Source organism: Protopterus annectens, chromosome 6.part0, assembly GCF_019279795.1.
Source record: "Protopterus annectens isolate FY-2018-M chromosome 6.part0, PAN1.0, whole genome shotgun sequence".
Taxonomy (NCBI): domain Eukaryota; kingdom Metazoa; phylum Chordata; order Ceratodontiformes; family Protopteridae; genus Protopterus; species Protopterus annectens.
The window spans coordinates 704,585,364-704,603,842 of NC_056737.1; the positions used below are offsets into that span (position 1 = coordinate 704,585,364).

An 18,479-nucleotide genomic window follows, 5' to 3' on the forward strand; every position below is an offset into this window, starting at 1 on the left:
AACAGGCTCAAATCACTATCACTCTACTTGGTATCATACAGATTGCTCAGAGGTGATCTGTGCCTCACCTGTAAGCAAATCTATCCTGAATCTAATATGCAACATCAACAAAAACTGCTGGAGAGAGACAGGTTTGTCTCCCAGAGGCTGCCCCATCTCTGGAATAGACTTCCCATACATGTCAAACAGAGTACCTCGCTGACCCTCTTCAAGTGCAACCTTGACGAGTGGATGGGAAACCACAAATTTATCCCAGGGGCTCAATCTGTGTCCCTCAATGACAGGAGTGACAGGTGCTGACTGAGGTTTCTTTCTGGGGATAAACTCTTAGCTAGCCTTGTACAGGCCGCAGGGCCATTAGCCTAGTAACCTCCTATGATCCTATGAAATGAGCAAATGCAGCTTACTGTAGGTGCTTCTATACTGCTCCTTCAACTTACCATTTAAGACAGCTATGTCACTATGTTCTTTTACTTGAATATTACCTTTATGTGAATTATGCTAAAATTTAAAACATTTTTTTAATACTGAGGACGTTCTTTGCTCAGTGTACACAGTATGGGTCTCTGCTGTTCTTAGACTTTCTCTTGCATTACCAGTCTACTTAGGTATGCATTAAGTGTAATCTGAAATTAACTCACAAACAACAATATGCATCAGATGAATCTAGGTTCAAAAAAATATTGCCGCTTTGAGGTTCCACTGAATTAATGAATCTAGAAAGACAACTCTGTATGCTGCCTACATAACATCAAAATGGTATTCCATAATTAGATATCAGTTAGACTGATTGGGCAGATATGAAAATAAACCACGGGGATGAAATTGGTCTAGAAATGACTCGTTGAACTCTAACATCACTAAGGAAAAAATGGAATAAGACCTGCAATTTGCAGTAATATCTATACGATGTGCTACTACGGTCTCTTTAGAATCAACTTGTTACTCACTGCTGCAATGATTAGGCTGCCCGCAGTGTGTACCACTTCCTCTGCAACTAGACTTGGTCCAACACCTTCATTATATTCTGTGGTTGAAACCTGTGCCATCGTATCACTGATGTTTTCTACTTTCTGATCTTTGAAGCCACGTATGTCCTGTGTAAAGAATCAAACATTCAAGACAGTATTCCATTAGTACAGAAAAGTAATCTACACTGTATTGGTGACTTTAATATTTATTCTGAAAGGAAATTAAAAATTATGCTTTTAAGAAATGTAAACTGTGTGTAGGAAAGCAACTGAATCAAATAACAAAGGTACATTGAAAAATGCAATGTTATTAACTTTAGTTTTGTGTGCGTGTGTGTGTGTGTGTGTGTGTGTGTGTGCGCGCGTGCATGTGTGTGTGTGTGTGTGTGTGTGTGTGTGTGTGTGTGGATGCAGTGTGAGACACTATATTCTATATCCTTCTGTCTCCAAGCTAAGTGCATTTTTCATTCATTCATAAAAGCTAATATTTAGTTCATGAATATCGGCATTGACACTGAACCCCATTTTTCCCATTTTATACATGAGGTCAGGGTGTCATATCAAGAGTGACCAAATCACCTAGAACCAATGGTTACACTGCTGGGTGGCTATACTATCACAGCGGTCACATTTTGATAAAATGTAACATAATTTGTCGGAAAACTTGAGTAACGTGATTTGGGGATAAAGTGCAGTTGTATAAGGAAATGACCATAATTAAAGTTAATTGATACATTCCTCCTCACACAATTCAGTTAAAATGACTGGATTATAGCCACTCCCAAACAGTGGCCCCTGAATCTAACTTTCCAGTATTCTCCTCCAAAAAGGGCCACTCACACAAATAATGCTTACACTTCAGAATGCTGATTATTTGGCCATTAGACAGGTAAGAATTCTCTAGTTTAAAACTGAAGGAATTATAAAGCAAGCCATGAAAGGTGATTTGTTATTTACATTAAACAAAATGAAAAAGTATTTTACAAGAATTTGAGTAATGATGTAACATAAACATTAACATCTCACTGGCAGTAGAATACACTATTTGTAACTGAACATACACTAACAATTGGAATGTTTTGTTAATGTTTCTTTGCTAACAGCATTGTGTCTACAGTTACTAAGAAATGTCATTTTAATAACATTCAGAACTGTCATATTCTGGATGAAAGTAAGTTTTTAACAGTGCTTATTTTCACACAGAAGAGTAGGAAAAGGCAAGCGGGGGTTCCTAACGTTCTTCTTAGTATCATCCCTGATCTACTGCACTTTTAATGGAGCTAAGTCAGCATCATGGACATTTGGGATCTTAGTATTATCCCTAATCTACTGCACTTTTAATGGAGCTAAGTCAGCATCATGGACATTTGGGATCTCAGTATTATCCCTAATCTACTGCACTTTTAATGGAGCTAAGTCAGCATCATGGACATTTGGGATCTTAGTATTATCCCTAATCTACTGCACTTTTAACGGAGCTAAGTCAGCATCATGGACATTTGGGATCTTAGTATTATCCCTAATCTACTGCACTTTTAATGGAGCTAAGTCAGCATCATGGACATTTGGGATCACAGTATTATCCCTAATCTACTGCACTTTTAATGGAGCTAAGTCAGCATCATGGACATTTGGGATCTTAGTATCATCCCTAATCTACTGCACTTTTAACGGAGCTAAGTCAGCATCATGGACATTTGGGATCTCAGTATTATCCCTAATCTACTGCACTTTTAACGGAGCTAAGTCAGCATCATGGACATTTGGGATCTCAGTATTATCCCTAATCTACTGCACTTTTAATGGAGCTAAGTCAGCATCACGGACATTTGGGATCTTAGTATTATCCCTAATCTACTGCACTTTTAACGGAGCTAAGTCAGCATCATGGACATTTGGGATCTCAGCATTATCCCTAATCTACTGCACTTTTAACGGAGCTAAGTCAGCATCACGTACATTTGGGATCTTAGTATTACACCTAATCTACTGCACTTTGAATGGAGCTAAGTCAGCATCATGGACATTTGGGATCTCAGTATTATCCCTAATCTACTGCACTTTTAACGGAGCTAAGTCAGCATCATGGACATTTGGGATCTTAGTATTATCCCTAATCTACTGCACTTTTAACGGAGCTAAGTCAGCATCACGTACATTTGGGATCTCAGTATTATCCCTAATCTACTGCACTTTTAATGGAGCTAAGTCAGCATCATGGACATTTGGGATCTCAGTATTATCCCTAATCTACTGCACTTTTAATGGAGCTAAGTCAGCATCATGGACATTTGAGATCTTAGTATTATCCCTAATCTACTGCACTTTTAATGGAGCTAAGTCAGCATCATGGACATTTGGGATCTCAGTATTATCCCTAATCTACTGCACTTTTAACGGAGCTAAGTCAGCATCATGGACATTGGGGATCTTAGTATTATCCCTAATCTACTGCACTTTTAACGGAGCTAAGTCAGCATCATGGACATTTGGGATCTCAGTATTATCCCTAATCTACTGCACTTTTAATGGATCTAAGTCTGCATCATGGACATTTGGGATCTCAGTATTATCCCTAATCTACTGCACTTTTAATGGAGCTAAGTCAGCATCATGGACATTTGGGATCTTAGTATTATCCCTAATCTACTGCACTTTTAACGGAGCTAAGTCAGCATCACGGACATTTGGGATCTTAGTATTATCCCTAATCTACTGCACTTTTAATGGAGCTAAGTCAGCATCACGGACATTTGGGATCTTAGTATTATCCCTAATCTACTGCACTTTTAATGGAGCTAAGTCAGCATCACGGACATTTGGGAGAGAGAGGAGATTCATAAAGGATACTAGGAGATGTGTATAACTTGAGGGAACCTTTCTGAATTCTTAGACAACCCCACCACAGTGCTTTTACTGTCTCTTCATTCAGAAAGATTACGCAAGGTCTACACATGGTGTACACTTTGGGGTAACCTCTGTGATTCCCCCTTAAATAACGAATTTACTTAATTTCTATTGCAAACGTATTGACTTGGTTGATCAGGGTTTATGTGCAGGTGTTATATGCCTACATCTTGTTAAGGCTTTTTCTACCATGTCTCATTAAGTCATATTAAATACATTAGATACAATGAGGGTGAACACAGTAAGGTTATATAACCAAACTTGTAATGGGAAAAAAACACAAATAATGGAAATCCACAAGGATCTGTGCTGTGGCACTTTAATGTTTAATATATTTCTGTCTATCCTTCCACAAAAGATGTATGAGGATACCCATGTTTGCTTTTCATACCATAGATGGTTTGACGGTTACTAATTTGTGAGCTCAAGCTAGGCCCCAATACATTTCAGATAATATGTTTAGCTGCTACTTAACCAACAGTGTGACATTACCAAAAAGAAAATTATTTATATTATATGTCTGGGGGGGCTTGTACTTGTTTGTACATTGTTCTCTTCAGTGACAATTTCTGTGAATTTTATCTCTGTGCCAATTAACAATAAATTACTGCTGTTTGATATGGAGATTATGTTTCTTTGACTTTTATTTCCATTTAAAATATTTCATGATACTGATGAAGTTCTGGTTGTATCAGCAGTTTTGGTCAAGAGTATGTCATATGGGAATGTGCTGTTTTTAGACATTCTCATGCATAAATAATCTATTTAAATATTATATAAGGCCAAACTGAAATGGGCAAACAAACAGAAATGTCTCTTGTCTAACAATTCTCTCTTCAAAAGAAAACCTTTAGTTTGGGGTACCTTTGAATTTCAAGTCCCCAGAAAGGATCAAAATACCTTATGCCATTTGCAAAACACTAACCCAGTGTTGTACAGCTAAATGCCAGAAATGACACATTTGAAAGTAAAACATATGCAGCAAACTGATGTAGAACTGACTTGGTGAGCCCTTATTTTACAGGGCGAAAAAAAGAAATAAGAACAGCAGACTTTGCTACAATATGTATACGGAATGCTAATAATGTCTCTACACAATCAGTATGTTACTCACCGTTGCAGTGACCACATCGGCCTCACTGTATACTACTTCACATGTAACAAGAATTGCTCCAACATCTTTATCATGTTCTGAGGTTGAAACATCTGCCACTCTATCTTTGATATCTTCTACTCTCTGATTGTCAAAGTCCTGTGTATCCTGTATGAAAAATTAAATATTCAGTAGCAGCTTAACACAGTATTACTTTGGTGCAGAAAATTAATCCATACACCTTTTAGACTAATGCTTAATCTGAAAGGAGATTTAAAAAAATCATGTTTTTAAAGAAACTAGCCATATGTAACAGCATCTCCCGAAAATCACAAATGTATATCTACAAATAGAAGGCAAGAACATTAGTTTTGTATGTGTGTCTGGCACAATATTCTTATTCCTGCAAGCTAACTGTACTTAAAGACCACTTAGTATAACTAACATGTACTGAATTAATATTTTGCCAAAAATGGAAATTAGCAGTATGATAATTTGGGGAGAGAAAGTAAAGTTACAAGAGGAACTCACCAAAACAACAAATGACTGATTCCTTAAACACTGGCACTTGACATGCATGGCAACAGATAACCTCCTTCGTATCGGGTTGGTGAGACCATTAACGTATGAACTTCGGGACCCTGAGAGGTGACAAAGCTCTTCGCCACTAACTAAGGCTGCATTTCTCTAGCTCCTGTGCTTCTTAGTTCTCCCATGAGATCAGATTTGATAAAGTTTACTTCTGCAGGACACAAGTTCTGTCTTTCATCAAACTGACGTATAGGCATGTTTATTACACAGGAATATGATCAGCTCTCTAATTGCAACCACATTATTATGTGTTAAGGACACATGGATGTCAAGAAATTCAGTTGAGACATGAATCTTGGTATCTATGTGAAGAACACATAATGGAGGATAATGATCAGAGATCAGATCCTTCATATTGCATGGAGCTTTATCTGCTCGGTTTATCTGCAGGTGTTATATGCCTACATCTTGTTAAGGCTTTTGCTACCATGTCTCATTTAGTCATATTAAATGCATTAGATAAAATAAGGGTGAACAGAGTAAGGTTATATAACCAAACTTGTAATGGGAAAAAAACACAAATAATGGAAATCCACAAGGATCTGTGCTGTGGCACTTTAATGTTTAATATATTTCTGTCTATCCTTCCACAAAAGATGTATGAGGATACCCATGTTTGCTTTTCATACTATAGATGGTTTGACGGTTACCAATTTGTGAGTTCAAACTAGGCCCCAATACATTTCAGATAATCTGTTTAGCTGCTATTTAACCAACAGTGTGACATTACCAAAAAGAAAATTATTTATATTTTATGTCGGGGGGGGGGGGGCTTGTACTTGTTTGTCTATTGTTCTCTTCACTGACCATTTCTGTGGGTTTTATCTCTGTGCCAATTAACAATAAATTACTACTGTTTGATAGGGAGATTATATTTCTTTGACTTTTATTTCCATTTAAAATATTTCATGATACTAATGAAGTTCTGGGTATATCAACAGTTTTGGTCAAGAGTATGTTATATGGGAATGTGCTGTTTTTATACATTACCATACATAAATAATCTACTTAAATATTACATAAGGCCAAACTGAAATGGGCATACAAACAGAAATGTATCTTGTCTAACAATTATCTCTTCAAAAGAAAGCCTTTAGTTTGGGGTGCCTTTGAATTTTAAGTCCCCAGAAAGGATCAAAATACCTTATGCCATTGGCAAAACACTGATACATCTGGGGAGGGGGGATTTTTGCAGTGTAACATTTAAATGTTTTGCTTTATTAGAGGAATTTCATGTTTAAATTAGAAAACGAGAAGGACTGCCCCACGGAAAGAATATATTTCTTCACATTTTAGGACTGCAGCTGCGGAAAAATGTTAGGTTTTCAGCTCAGTCTCTTCAAAGACTGTTTTAAATCGATCAGAGTATAATGCATGAAACTTAAAAATATATATATGATGAAAATGTATGGACAGGAGGATGGGAGGTTTGTGTAACTAAATATATCTGAAGGGAATGTTAAGCATGGTTTAAATTTGGCAATCATGACTGGTAAAAGAGGAGCTATATGGTACTGGAGGCAACTGAAAGCTTTTTTTTGTGCTGCAGGGGGCCATTTAGTGCAGGAATGCAAAATAAACAAAAATAATGCAGTCCATGTGAAGAGACAGGACACATGTCTAGTAACTGCATACCCAGGTGTAAGAATGGCAAATGACATTTGTTGGATAGATTGTCTCTTGTTACAAGAAGAAACACTTCTCTGATAAAACTCAGATAATAATTTTAAAGGTGAGGGAGGAGATTAAGAGAATGAAGCAGTGATGGGTAAAGATGCTGTACAAAATATTGAAATACTAATAAAGTAATGCACTACTGGAAAATAAGCAAGAAGTACCAAGTAGTGACAAAGAGAAGGGAGGGGAAATGGAGACGGAAGAAGAAAATGAACACGATAACATACAAACCATTGGAGGGAGAGAGTGAAAGTAAGAAAAAGGAATATTAAAACTAACTTGGAACCACTAAGGCTCAAAGAGAGGAAAGGGCCGTTTCAGTGTTAGCTGTAAATGTAAGCAGTATTAGAAAGGAATTTAGGGTTTGACGGCAGTGGAATGGTGTAAAAGAATAAACATGGGCATTATATGTTTGTTAGATACAAGATGCATTAGAAAAGAAACGAGAGAAGAGGAAAAAAGGAGCTGTAAGTGTTAAACCATATTCTGCTCAGTGTGTGGTGAAATGTGGTCAGGAATAACCATCATGATAAAAAGTGAGGACATAAAAAATAGTGGGCATAATATTAGTTACGCCAGGAAGATTGACAGTATGTGACATAAGAAAAGGAGAAAGAATATTAAGATTGCGTGTTCTTTACTCATATGCAAATATAACTGAGATAAAAAGTTTGAGGAGATGAAAGAAATTCTGAAATCATTTAGGAGAGTGTACTTGTAATTTAGGGAAGGAAAAATGAAAAATAACTCAGGGTATTAAAGTTATGAAAAGTTATTAAATGTGGCGAGTCAATATTAGGAAACAAAGAAATTGAAATGGTCAAAGAGGGATGTTTAAAACGGAAATAGAAATAGACTTTTTATATTCAAAAGATGAAAGAAACAAACGGAGGTGTAAAAACTGGAGAATTTTCTTATTATGGTAATAATGAAAACACAAAAAAAAGGAGTAAAAACTAGACTTGGACTAAATTTAGAAAGAGACTAATTGTGGTATGAGCATATGACTGAGAGAATATAATGGAAACTGGAAATATTGTAGGTGTACAAGAAAGAATGGAAATGTTTAAATACGGTCAGAAAATAAAAATGCAAAAATATTGAGCATGTTTAGGTTAAAAAGGAAGAGGTGTTTCTATGGTTGGGAAAACAGGTTAAGGGGAGAGAAGGAACAATGGAGGTAATGTATGACAATGAAGGGGGTATTGTACGCACACAGGAAATCATGAAAATTGCTGAAAATGTTGCTCATGAGGTGTATAAAGAGGATGTATGGACAGTTAACAAAACAACAGACATTACGAGAAGTAAATACAAAAGGAAGTATACAAAAGAGTTACAAGAACTAATAAGGGAAGGAGAGGAAAATCTGCACCAAGTTTGGATGGGCTAGGATAAAGATGAGGGTGCAGTTTTTTGCCATGTAGTAAATGAATGAATGGCTAATAGAGAGGATAAAAGAAAAACTATAGTGGTGTGATAAAATTTTATATAGAAGAAAGATGAGAAAAAAAAGATATAAAGAACTAGAGACAGTAACCGTAGGAAATACAGACTACAAAATAGTCATGAGAATAATGCAAAAAGAATGCAGAAGGTGTAAGTCCTAGATGATTATAATTTTGGGGTAAAAGGCAGAGATGTAAAACATGTTTAATGGTTGACTTTATAAATGTGATACTGTAAGATACCCAATTCAAGTGCAACTTGGACAATTATATAGGAAATCTGAAATTCATCCCTGGTTTAGCACCCATGTCTCTCATGGACACAGGTAACCTGTAAATGGTTAATCTCACAGGCAATTGCTTACACTTATAAAGGGTATCAGAACTTGTTAAAGATTTGGGATGCTTGGCTTAAAAAGGCCCTTGTGGTCATTAGCCTAGTAAACACCTATGACCCTATGAACCCAATGTTGTACAGATAAATGCCAGAAATGACACATTTGAAAGTAAAACATATGCAGCAAACTGATGTAGAACTGACTCGGTGAGCCCTTATTTTACAGGGCAGATTAAGAAATAAGAACAGCAGATTTTGATACAATATGTATACGGTATGCCAATAATGTCTCTACACAATCAGTATGTTACTCACCGTTGCAGTGACCACATCAACCTCACTGTATGCTACTTCACATGTAACAAGAATTGATCCAACATCTTTATCATGTTCTGAGGTTGAAACATCTGCCACTCTATCTTTGATATCTTCTACTCTCTGATTGTCAAAGTCCTGTGTATCCTGTATGAAAAATTAAATATTCAGTAGCAGCTTAATACAGTATTACGTTGGTGCAGAAAATGAATCCATACATCTTTTAGGCTAATGCTTAATCTGAAGGGAGATTAAAAAAAAATCATGTTTTTAAGGAAAGTAGCCATATGTAACAGCAGCTCCTGCAAATCACAAATGTATATCTGCAAATGCAAGGCAAGAACATTAGTTTTGTATGTGTGTCTAGCACAATATTCTTATTCCTGCAAGCTAACTGTACTTAAAGATCACTTAGTATAACTAACATGTACTGAATGTTTTGCCAAAAATGGAAATTAGCAGTATGATAATTTGGAGAAAGAAAGTAAAGTTACAAGAGGAACTCACCAAAACAACAAATGACTGATTCCTTAAACACTGGCATTTGACATGCATGGCAACAGACAACCTCCTCTGTATCGGGCTGGTGAGACCATTAATGTATGAACTTCGGGACCCGAGAGGTGACAAAGCTCTTCGCCACTAACTAAAGCTACATTTCTCTAGCTCCTGTGCTTCTTAGTTCTCCCATGAGATCTGATTTGGAAAAGTTTACTTCTGCAGGACACGCGTTATGTCTTTCATCAAACAGACGTATAGGCATGTTTATTACACAGGAATATGATCAGCTCTCTAATTGTAATCACATTATTATGTGTTAAGGACACATGGATGTCAAGAAATTCAGTTGAGACATGAATCTTGGTATCTATGTGAAGAACACATAATGGAGGACAATGATCAGAGATCCAAGCCTTCATAGTGCATGGAGTTTATCTGCTCGGTTTATCTGCAGGAGTTATATGCCTACATCTTGTTAAGGCTTTTGCTACCATGTCTCATTTAGTCATATTAAATACATTAGATAAAATAAGGGTGAACAGAGTAAGGTTATATAACCAAACTTGTAATGGGAAAAAAAACACAAATAATGGAAATCCACAAGGATCTGTGCTGTGGCACTTTAATGTTTAATATATTTCTGTCTATCCTTCCACAAAAGATGTATGAGGATACCCAAGTTTGCTTTTCATACTATAGATGGTTTGACGGTTACTAATTTGTGAGTTCAGACTAGGCCCCAGTGCATTTCAGATAATCTGTTTAGCTGCTATTTAACCAACAGTGTGACATTACCAAAAAGAAAATTATTTATATTATATGTCTATGGTGGTGGGGGGGGTCTTGTACTAATTTGTACATTGTTCTCTTCATTGACTTTTTCTGTGGGTTTTATCTCTGTGCCAATTAACAATAAATTACTACTGATATGGAGATTATGTTTCTTTGACTTTTATTTCCATTTAAAATATGTCATGATACTAATGACATTCTGGGTGTATCAGCAGTTTTGGTCAAGAGTATGTCATATGGGAATGTGCTGTTTTTAGACATTCTCATGCATAAATAATCTATTTAAATATTACATAAGGCCAAAATGAAATGGGCATACAAACAGAAATGTCTCTTGTCTAACAATTCTCTCTTCAAAAGAAAACCTTTAGTTTGGGGTGCCTTTGAATTTCAAGTCCCCAGAAAGGATCAAAATACCTTATGCCATCTACAAACCACTAACCCAGTGTTGTACAGCTAAATGCCAGAAATGACACATTTGAAAGTAAAACATATGCAGCAAACTGATGTAGAACTGACTCGGTGAGCCCTTATTTTACAGGGCAGAAAAAAAGAAATAAGAACAGCAGATTTTGCTACAATATGTATATGGCATGCCAAGAATGTCTCTACACAATCAGTATGTTACTCACCGTTGCAGTGACCACATCGGCCTCACTGTATGCTACTTCACATGTAACAAGAATTGCTCCAACATCTTTATCATGTTCTGAGGTTGAAACATCTGCCACTCTATCTTTGATATCTTCTACTCTCTGATTGTCAAAGTCCTGTGTATCCTGTATGAAAAATTTAATATTCAGTAGCAGCTTAACACAGTATTACTTTGGTGCAGAAAATTAATCCATACACCTTTTAGGCTAATGCTTAATCTGAAAGGAGATTTTTAAAAAAATCATGTTTTTAAGGAAAGTAGCCATATGTAACAGCAGCTCCTGCAAATCACAAATGTATATCTGCAAATACAAGGCAAGAACATTAGTTTTGTATGTGTGTCTGGCACAATATTCTTATTCCTGCAAGCTAACTGTACTTAAAGACCACTTAGTATAACTAACATGTACTGAATGAATATTTTGCCAAAAATGGAAATTAGCAGTATGATAATTTGGGGAGAGAAAGTAAAGTTACATGAGGAACTCACCAAAACAACAAATGACTGATTCCTTAAACACTGGCACTTGACATGCATGGCAACAGATAACCTCCTTCGTATCGGGCTGGTGAGACCATTAATGTATGAACTTCGGGACCCTGAGAGGTGACAAAGCTCTTCGCCACTAACTAAGGCTGCATTTCTCTAGCTCCTGTGCTTCTTAGTTCTCCCATGAGATCTGATTTGGAAAAGTTTACTTCTGCAGGACACAAGTTCTGTCTTTCATCAAACTTGACGTATAGGCATGTTTGTTACACAGGAATATGATCAGGTCTCTAATTGCAACCACATTATTATGTGTTAAAGACACATGGATGTCAAGAAATTCATTTGAGACATGAATCTTGGTATCTATGTGAAGAACACATAATGCAGGATAATGATCAGAGATCAGATCCTTCATAGTGCATGGAGCTTTACCTGCTCCATGTACAGGTTACAGAATAAAAAGGAAAAAAAAAGCTGAAGTCCTTAGGAAGGGTTGCCATACAGACAGTAATAATAGCAGATCTATAAGCTTATTTTCTTTTTATTTCTGGGCAGGACAAAGGATCAAGCCATGGAGAGATTTTAAACATTCCTGTGACTCACTCTATGTTTTAATAGATTAATAGGTTTTACATCAACATACACTGTGAACAACAGAAGGTGTGACATTCTGTTTCTGGCATTTTAGTCATTCAGTGATTTAACAAAAAAAGAAAGAAGTTTACCAGAGACAGGATGAAAATATGAGCTGAACTTAGGGACAGTTGATAGGCATACACAGCAGGCAGAAAGAAAGCTGTTTCTGCTTATGCTGCTGTTGTTTCTTGGACAACATTGTCAGTACCTACCGCCTGATATGGCACCTGATACTAACAGTGCTTAAAAGGTGCTTAGGCAAGTAATAATTCCCAACAGGGTGTGTTACTGTGTAAATAACACATACCCAAGAGTGTTCTGAGGCCGAGCACTGCAGGGAGAGGACCTCTATATACCTGGAAAGGCATTATTTCCACAGTAACACACACCCTGGAGAGCATTTTTTTCACTTAGAGCATGTGCTTCCTGTAAAATTGTTATGTTTTACTTATTTAGTTTTTATTATTACATTATTTCTGTACATAGTTTTGATGTAAAATAGTTTATCTGCTTAATGTTGCATACTTGTAGTGTATCTAAATGGTATTGGAAGAAGTATTTTATAAACAAAATATAAGATTTTTCAAAGAATGTCCAGATTTTTACCTCATTTTTGATCCGTTACTCATACAATTTGTCATTTGCTGGCAAATCACTGGGGAGTGAAGGCACTGAATAATGACATACATTTAAGTTTCAGACTATTTCCTTCAGAAAATGCATGCTAAAATAATCATTTTATTCTAACAACTTTCTAATTTTATAATAGCAATGTCTAAAATTGGTTTCTATGTTTAGGCCATTGCCCCCTCCCCCTTTATTTTAGGCTTCATCCAGATTTCTTGAGCTAAGAGGTTGAGAGATATGTACATGTCTTAATTTTAACTGCTGCTGCCACTGCTCTCATTCTTTCACACACACACATGTGCATGCATACACACACACACACACACACACACACACACACACACACACACACACACACACACACACACACACACACTTTTCTTTTTTTAATGTTTCTTTTAATTTTACACTCACTAGACAGCAAAAGCACTCCTTAACGAGTGTAAAATAATGGATTGATCAATTTCTCACATGCATACACTCTCACAGATATAAACCCACACACTTTCCTATTTTTTTTCTGTTTGCTTTAATTTTACCCTAGCTAAACACCAAAAGCATTGCTTACCACAATCCAATGTCCATAAAGCATCAGGCTTGTTTTTTAGCAGGCACTACCTGTACATTAACATCCTGATGAAGAACATTCTTTCTACAATCTGGGTTTAATGTATAGTTTGCCTACTCTCTAACAACTGTTAAACATTTTTCCAAGTGCTGTTAATATTGGGTCTCACACTAGATTAGGGCTTTACTAGCTTGTTTTTTTCTCCGGTATCAGAACATAATCATGGCACTCCATGCATTACAATGTTATTAAATATTAACAGTGGCTTTTTGCTTCGACTGAAATTAGTGGTTCAGTTTATGTAGAAAGATATTTTAGGCTAAATATATTCCATAAAGTTCCCTCTCTCTCTTTCTCTGCCTAAATTATTTGTTCTTGTAGAGTTTATAAAATAAGTATGCTGGCTCTACCTGAGTGTGGGCAGTTTCTTAACATTTTGACTGTACTACACCGCAAGATGAATATGCATATTGTAAGCTTGTGTTGTAAAATAATTAGGACTATGTGGTGTTTTAAGTTGTATATTTCAGCTCTACAGATAAGTTATGACAATTGTCTTGAATGTGTTGATTAAGAAATGAGGTGCAGTGTTCTCACCAATTTCTGGTAATTTTTATTTCAGGTTACATCCTTTGCTCATGTTTATTTTGTATGTGCCTGGGTAGTTCTGTTTACTTTTTTCTCCTGTCAGAAGTAATCTTATTTATAGGGTGCAAAGGCTTCAAAGCCATATTCCAAAAACTTGCTCTCATTTTAAGGACTGATTCCCCTGTAATGCCTGTCTATAAAGCAGGCTTACACCAGAGCTACTTAAACTGAGAGCAAGTGCTTTAGAATTGGAACCAAAGAAGCCTTTCATAACTACGTGAGTCTTAGAATATCAACAGAAGAGTGACTCTACTGAGGTAACAGACCAAAAACCCTTGTTTATTTTGGTTTCGATTGTTTAAACATTTGTTTGAATATGCTTTAAAGTGAAGCACAGTTTTGAACATTATATAGAAAGCCGCTTCAAAGTGAGAACACTCCTCAGCTCAAACATACACTGCAATATATATCATATGCGATATATGAGGGAGGATATTCTAAACAGTGCTGCCTTTTTTTATCTTAATTAACCACATTAAGGCACAGTACAAAAGTAATCAGATAAAGTGAAATACTGGCAAAATGTACTGCAGTGCTTTCAGGCACATGTACTTTTTTTCATCATATCTTTTACCACATCCATAAGTACCAAGACCATAAATATCAAAGCTCTTGTATTTATTTTAGTTTGTTACTGGGGGCACAGCCAAGTGAAGAAATTCACAAAATAATTATCATTATTTCATAAATGTTTTGTGTGTCTGACACTTCAGTAAGGTCTCGGTTGTGTTGTACAAGTTGATGCAGCAAGGACATTTGTGCTGATCTGACTTGAGTTTTACGCTCAGGTTCACTTAAGACTAAAGTGCTACAATTTTCACAGGAATCACTATAGCTCTGAACACTTAAAATAATACAGTTAGGTGGAATGGATAGCTTTACTCCCCCAACACACGCAAGTGCGCGCGCACACACACACACACACAGACACACACACACACACACACACACACACACACACACACACACACACACACACACACACACACACACACACACAAAAATGGGGAAGAATGTACCTTTTCCCCTCAGTGAAATCATTTAATTTGTGGATCTTACTTTATTTTGAGTCAGTTTTATAGTTTAATTTACAGTGGTCTTAAAGTTATCATGGGTAATTTACTGACAGCAATCTGTGGCTTCAGAAGTTACTGGACTACCTGAAAAAGGGATTCTAATCCTAGACATAAAATAACTCATTTTTCATCTTACCCTTGGATGTAACCACAATGAAAGCCCTTAATGGATTTTAAGTATGCCAGTTCTTTGTAGAAAATTCACTATAATTTTCATTTTAGCATGAAAACAATGCTCTGGAAAGCTGAATCTTGTCTATTTCCCTCTGCTAATCAAATTACTATTACATTTTAGTCTGAAGGAACTGCTACATGCCTAAATATTTTAGAAGGATTTTTTTCTCACTTAAAGACAGCTTAAAATACTATGTGGATGTGACAAGAATGATATATTATGCAATAAATCGCAGAGAAGTTCTATAGACAGCAGCTCTTTAAGTTGAATTGAATTAACTGGCAAGTCGAACAAAGTGCAACTGTATTTCTGTTATTGACCGTGTTAGTCAAATTGTGCAGATTTCAGGTGAGATTTAAGGTGGTATTGTTTTCAGTACAGGGTAAGCTCCCCAGCTGCTACTTGAATAATGTTAATTTTGAGTTGACATATCAACAGAGATTTACTCTTCTAGGTTGTTTAGTTAACCTCAAACTGTTTCTCAGGATAAAGGGCTATTCTACAACTTTAATACAAAATATTTTGCATACAAAACATTCAGAATGAATAAACTATAATTTAAAGACAATTTAAATACAGTTCTGAGAGAATTTTTTCATCTTGACATTTAACCTGAAAAACAGTTTTCTTCCATTTTTTAAACATGTTTGCTGTTGTCACATAACATTACATGGCATAATTAATTGTAAGAAACACCTCTAATATTACAGATATTTTATTTTAGTTAAGTGCAATCTACCTTAATGATTTTAATGTCACTTATCCAAATTACCCATATACTGACATGTACAAGTATATGCCTGATATCTAGGGCCCTGGTAGAATTTCTTGTAAGTGGTTTAGGAGACACAGAGTTACAAATGGTTGGAGAGGGTACAAAAGAAGCTGGACACCACTTAAATGCTTGAGAACATCCACAGCCAAAACCAGGAAGGCTGTGCAATTTGGACGTGGCTCAGTTTTTAGCAGTTTAATCAGAAATAGATTCCTAATGAACATCTCAAGAAAAAAAGAAAAATATTATGATGACTTACAAAGTGGCAATTTTTCCATTGCTTTGTTAAGCCCTTGACGAATGCATAAATCCTACTGGACACTGGGCATTCTACTCTTGCTAACTCAAACTCATCAGCAGTAATTCAGCAGTGTACCAAAACAGCACTTTTAAGAAAGACACCAATACCAAAAATATTGTAATTATCTTGAGTTGTAGTAGTCTCACTCACAATTACATTTCTATAGGGATTTGTATGTGTGTCAGGGCAACCCTGCTTATAGACTACATGAATCTCACTGGAAACAAAATTCTGGAATAAGTCATTGCGCCAGTCAGCGCAATAAATTCATTAAAGTCACAACTAAAAAAATTCCTCTCAGACTCCTGGCCTTGCACATACTGCTCTCCTGGCTAAAAATGACAACTCCTTCTGCCCTACTTATATACCCCCAATCATTCTGTCTCCTTTTTTGCTTCTCTTACTCTTAATCTTGCTTTTACTCTTTATTTCTCCTGTCTCCCTTATATATGCCACTTATTACCTCTAACAAATACTTATTTCTCAGTGTCCCATCCTTTCTTCTCCTCCTCTTTATCCACTGTTTGAATGTTCCACTCCGACATTTGCTTTATAAGTGAGTAATAAACTCACACACTTATAACATGTTTCAGTGCTATATGATATTGTACTGTTTTACTGATGGTATTTGTACATTAGTCTATGTTATATGTGAATCAATATTTGTATTAATCTATTATGTATTTGCAGTAAATTGCAAAATTATGTCAGTTTTCACCTATGTTTATGTATCTTCTATTATTTTCTATATTTTTGGAGCCGAGCCTCAGCTGAAAATGGATAAAATTATCCAGTAGGACTTTCTGATAAACAAATGTCAATAACTAAACAGAGAGATAAATAAATAAATCAGTATCTGTCAATCAGTCTAAAGTCAGCAGTAGTTTGGGAGACTGTATTAATTCAAGGGTCATCATTTAATAATTACTTTGTATGCCCTGCAGGTATGTCATTAAAATGTGCCTTCTGCTACGTGTTTCTATGATTAGACATAACAAAAGCTTTAATATTTTACCCTCTTGAACTTTAAAATTAGCACTGCCCCAGCTACCTTCTCTAGACTTAAGAGTTTTTAACTCATTTCTATATCTGACTACTGCCACTAAAATATATGAATGCATTCATTGCCTATAGATTCATAGGTAAGTACTAGGCTATCAGCCCTAGGGCCTATATAAGCCTAGCCAAAAGAAGTTCCCTGGCTTTCGCCACACATGAAAATTATTTCCCTGTGCCCCTGGTGAGCAGAACCACAGAAGTGATCCCTGGGGTGAATTTCCTGTTTCCCATCCAATTGTCAAGACTTCTCTTAAAGACGGCTAATGAGGGCCTTTGCTTGACATGAATGGGTAGTCTGTTCCAGAGTATGGGAAGTCTCTGGGACAGGAATCTATTCCTCTGGCATGTTCTGTTTATTGTGGTGACAAGGTTTAGGTCCCTGGAGCATGTGGCCCGGAGAGATTGGGATTTCTTTAAGTGTAGCATGTCCATCAGATCTGGGTTAGACATGGTTTTGTATGTTAAGCAGAGGTCGCCTCTCAGTAGGCAATATGCGATGGAGTAGAGCTGGAGTTTTTTGAGACGGTCTGCATATGGCATCTGTTTGAGGCTGGTAATCCTCTTAGTGAGGTACTTCTGTGGCCTTTCTAGTTGTTGTAGATGTCTTGCGAGGTACATGCCAAATGGGGTGTTGCACCCTATAATGGCTCTGATGAAGGATGAGTAGAGAGGAACGATGACCTCTCTTTTTCTGGAGGAGAACCCCTTTGTGATGAGGTGTTCAAAGGAGAGACTACTGTCCACCTGTGTCCCAAGGTCTCTTATCACACTTTAGGTGTTTAGTAGGCTACCGCCTATGTGGTAGTTCATGGGTACAGTGTTTTTCCCAAAAGGGATG

General features: G+C 36.4%; 1 protein-coding gene across 1 annotated transcript in view; it reads right to left on the minus strand.

The window, feature by feature from the left end:
- The window catches only part of SYNE2 (spectrin repeat containing nuclear envelope protein 2), a 3,814,665-nt gene that overhangs the window by 1,573,468 nt on the left and 2,222,718 nt on the right, over nt 1–18,479 (minus strand). The window contains exons 69-72 of the mRNA XM_044073561.1: nt 11,265–11,411; nt 9,340–9,486; nt 4,993–5,139; nt 951–1,097 (exon numbers count right to left, since the gene is read on the minus strand). Coding sequence (XP_043929496.1) covers nt 951–1,097; nt 4,993–5,139; nt 9,340–9,486; nt 11,265–11,411 — 588 coding nt within the window. The remainder of the gene's footprint in view (nt 1–950; nt 1,098–4,992; nt 5,140–9,339; nt 9,487–11,264; nt 11,412–18,479) is intronic.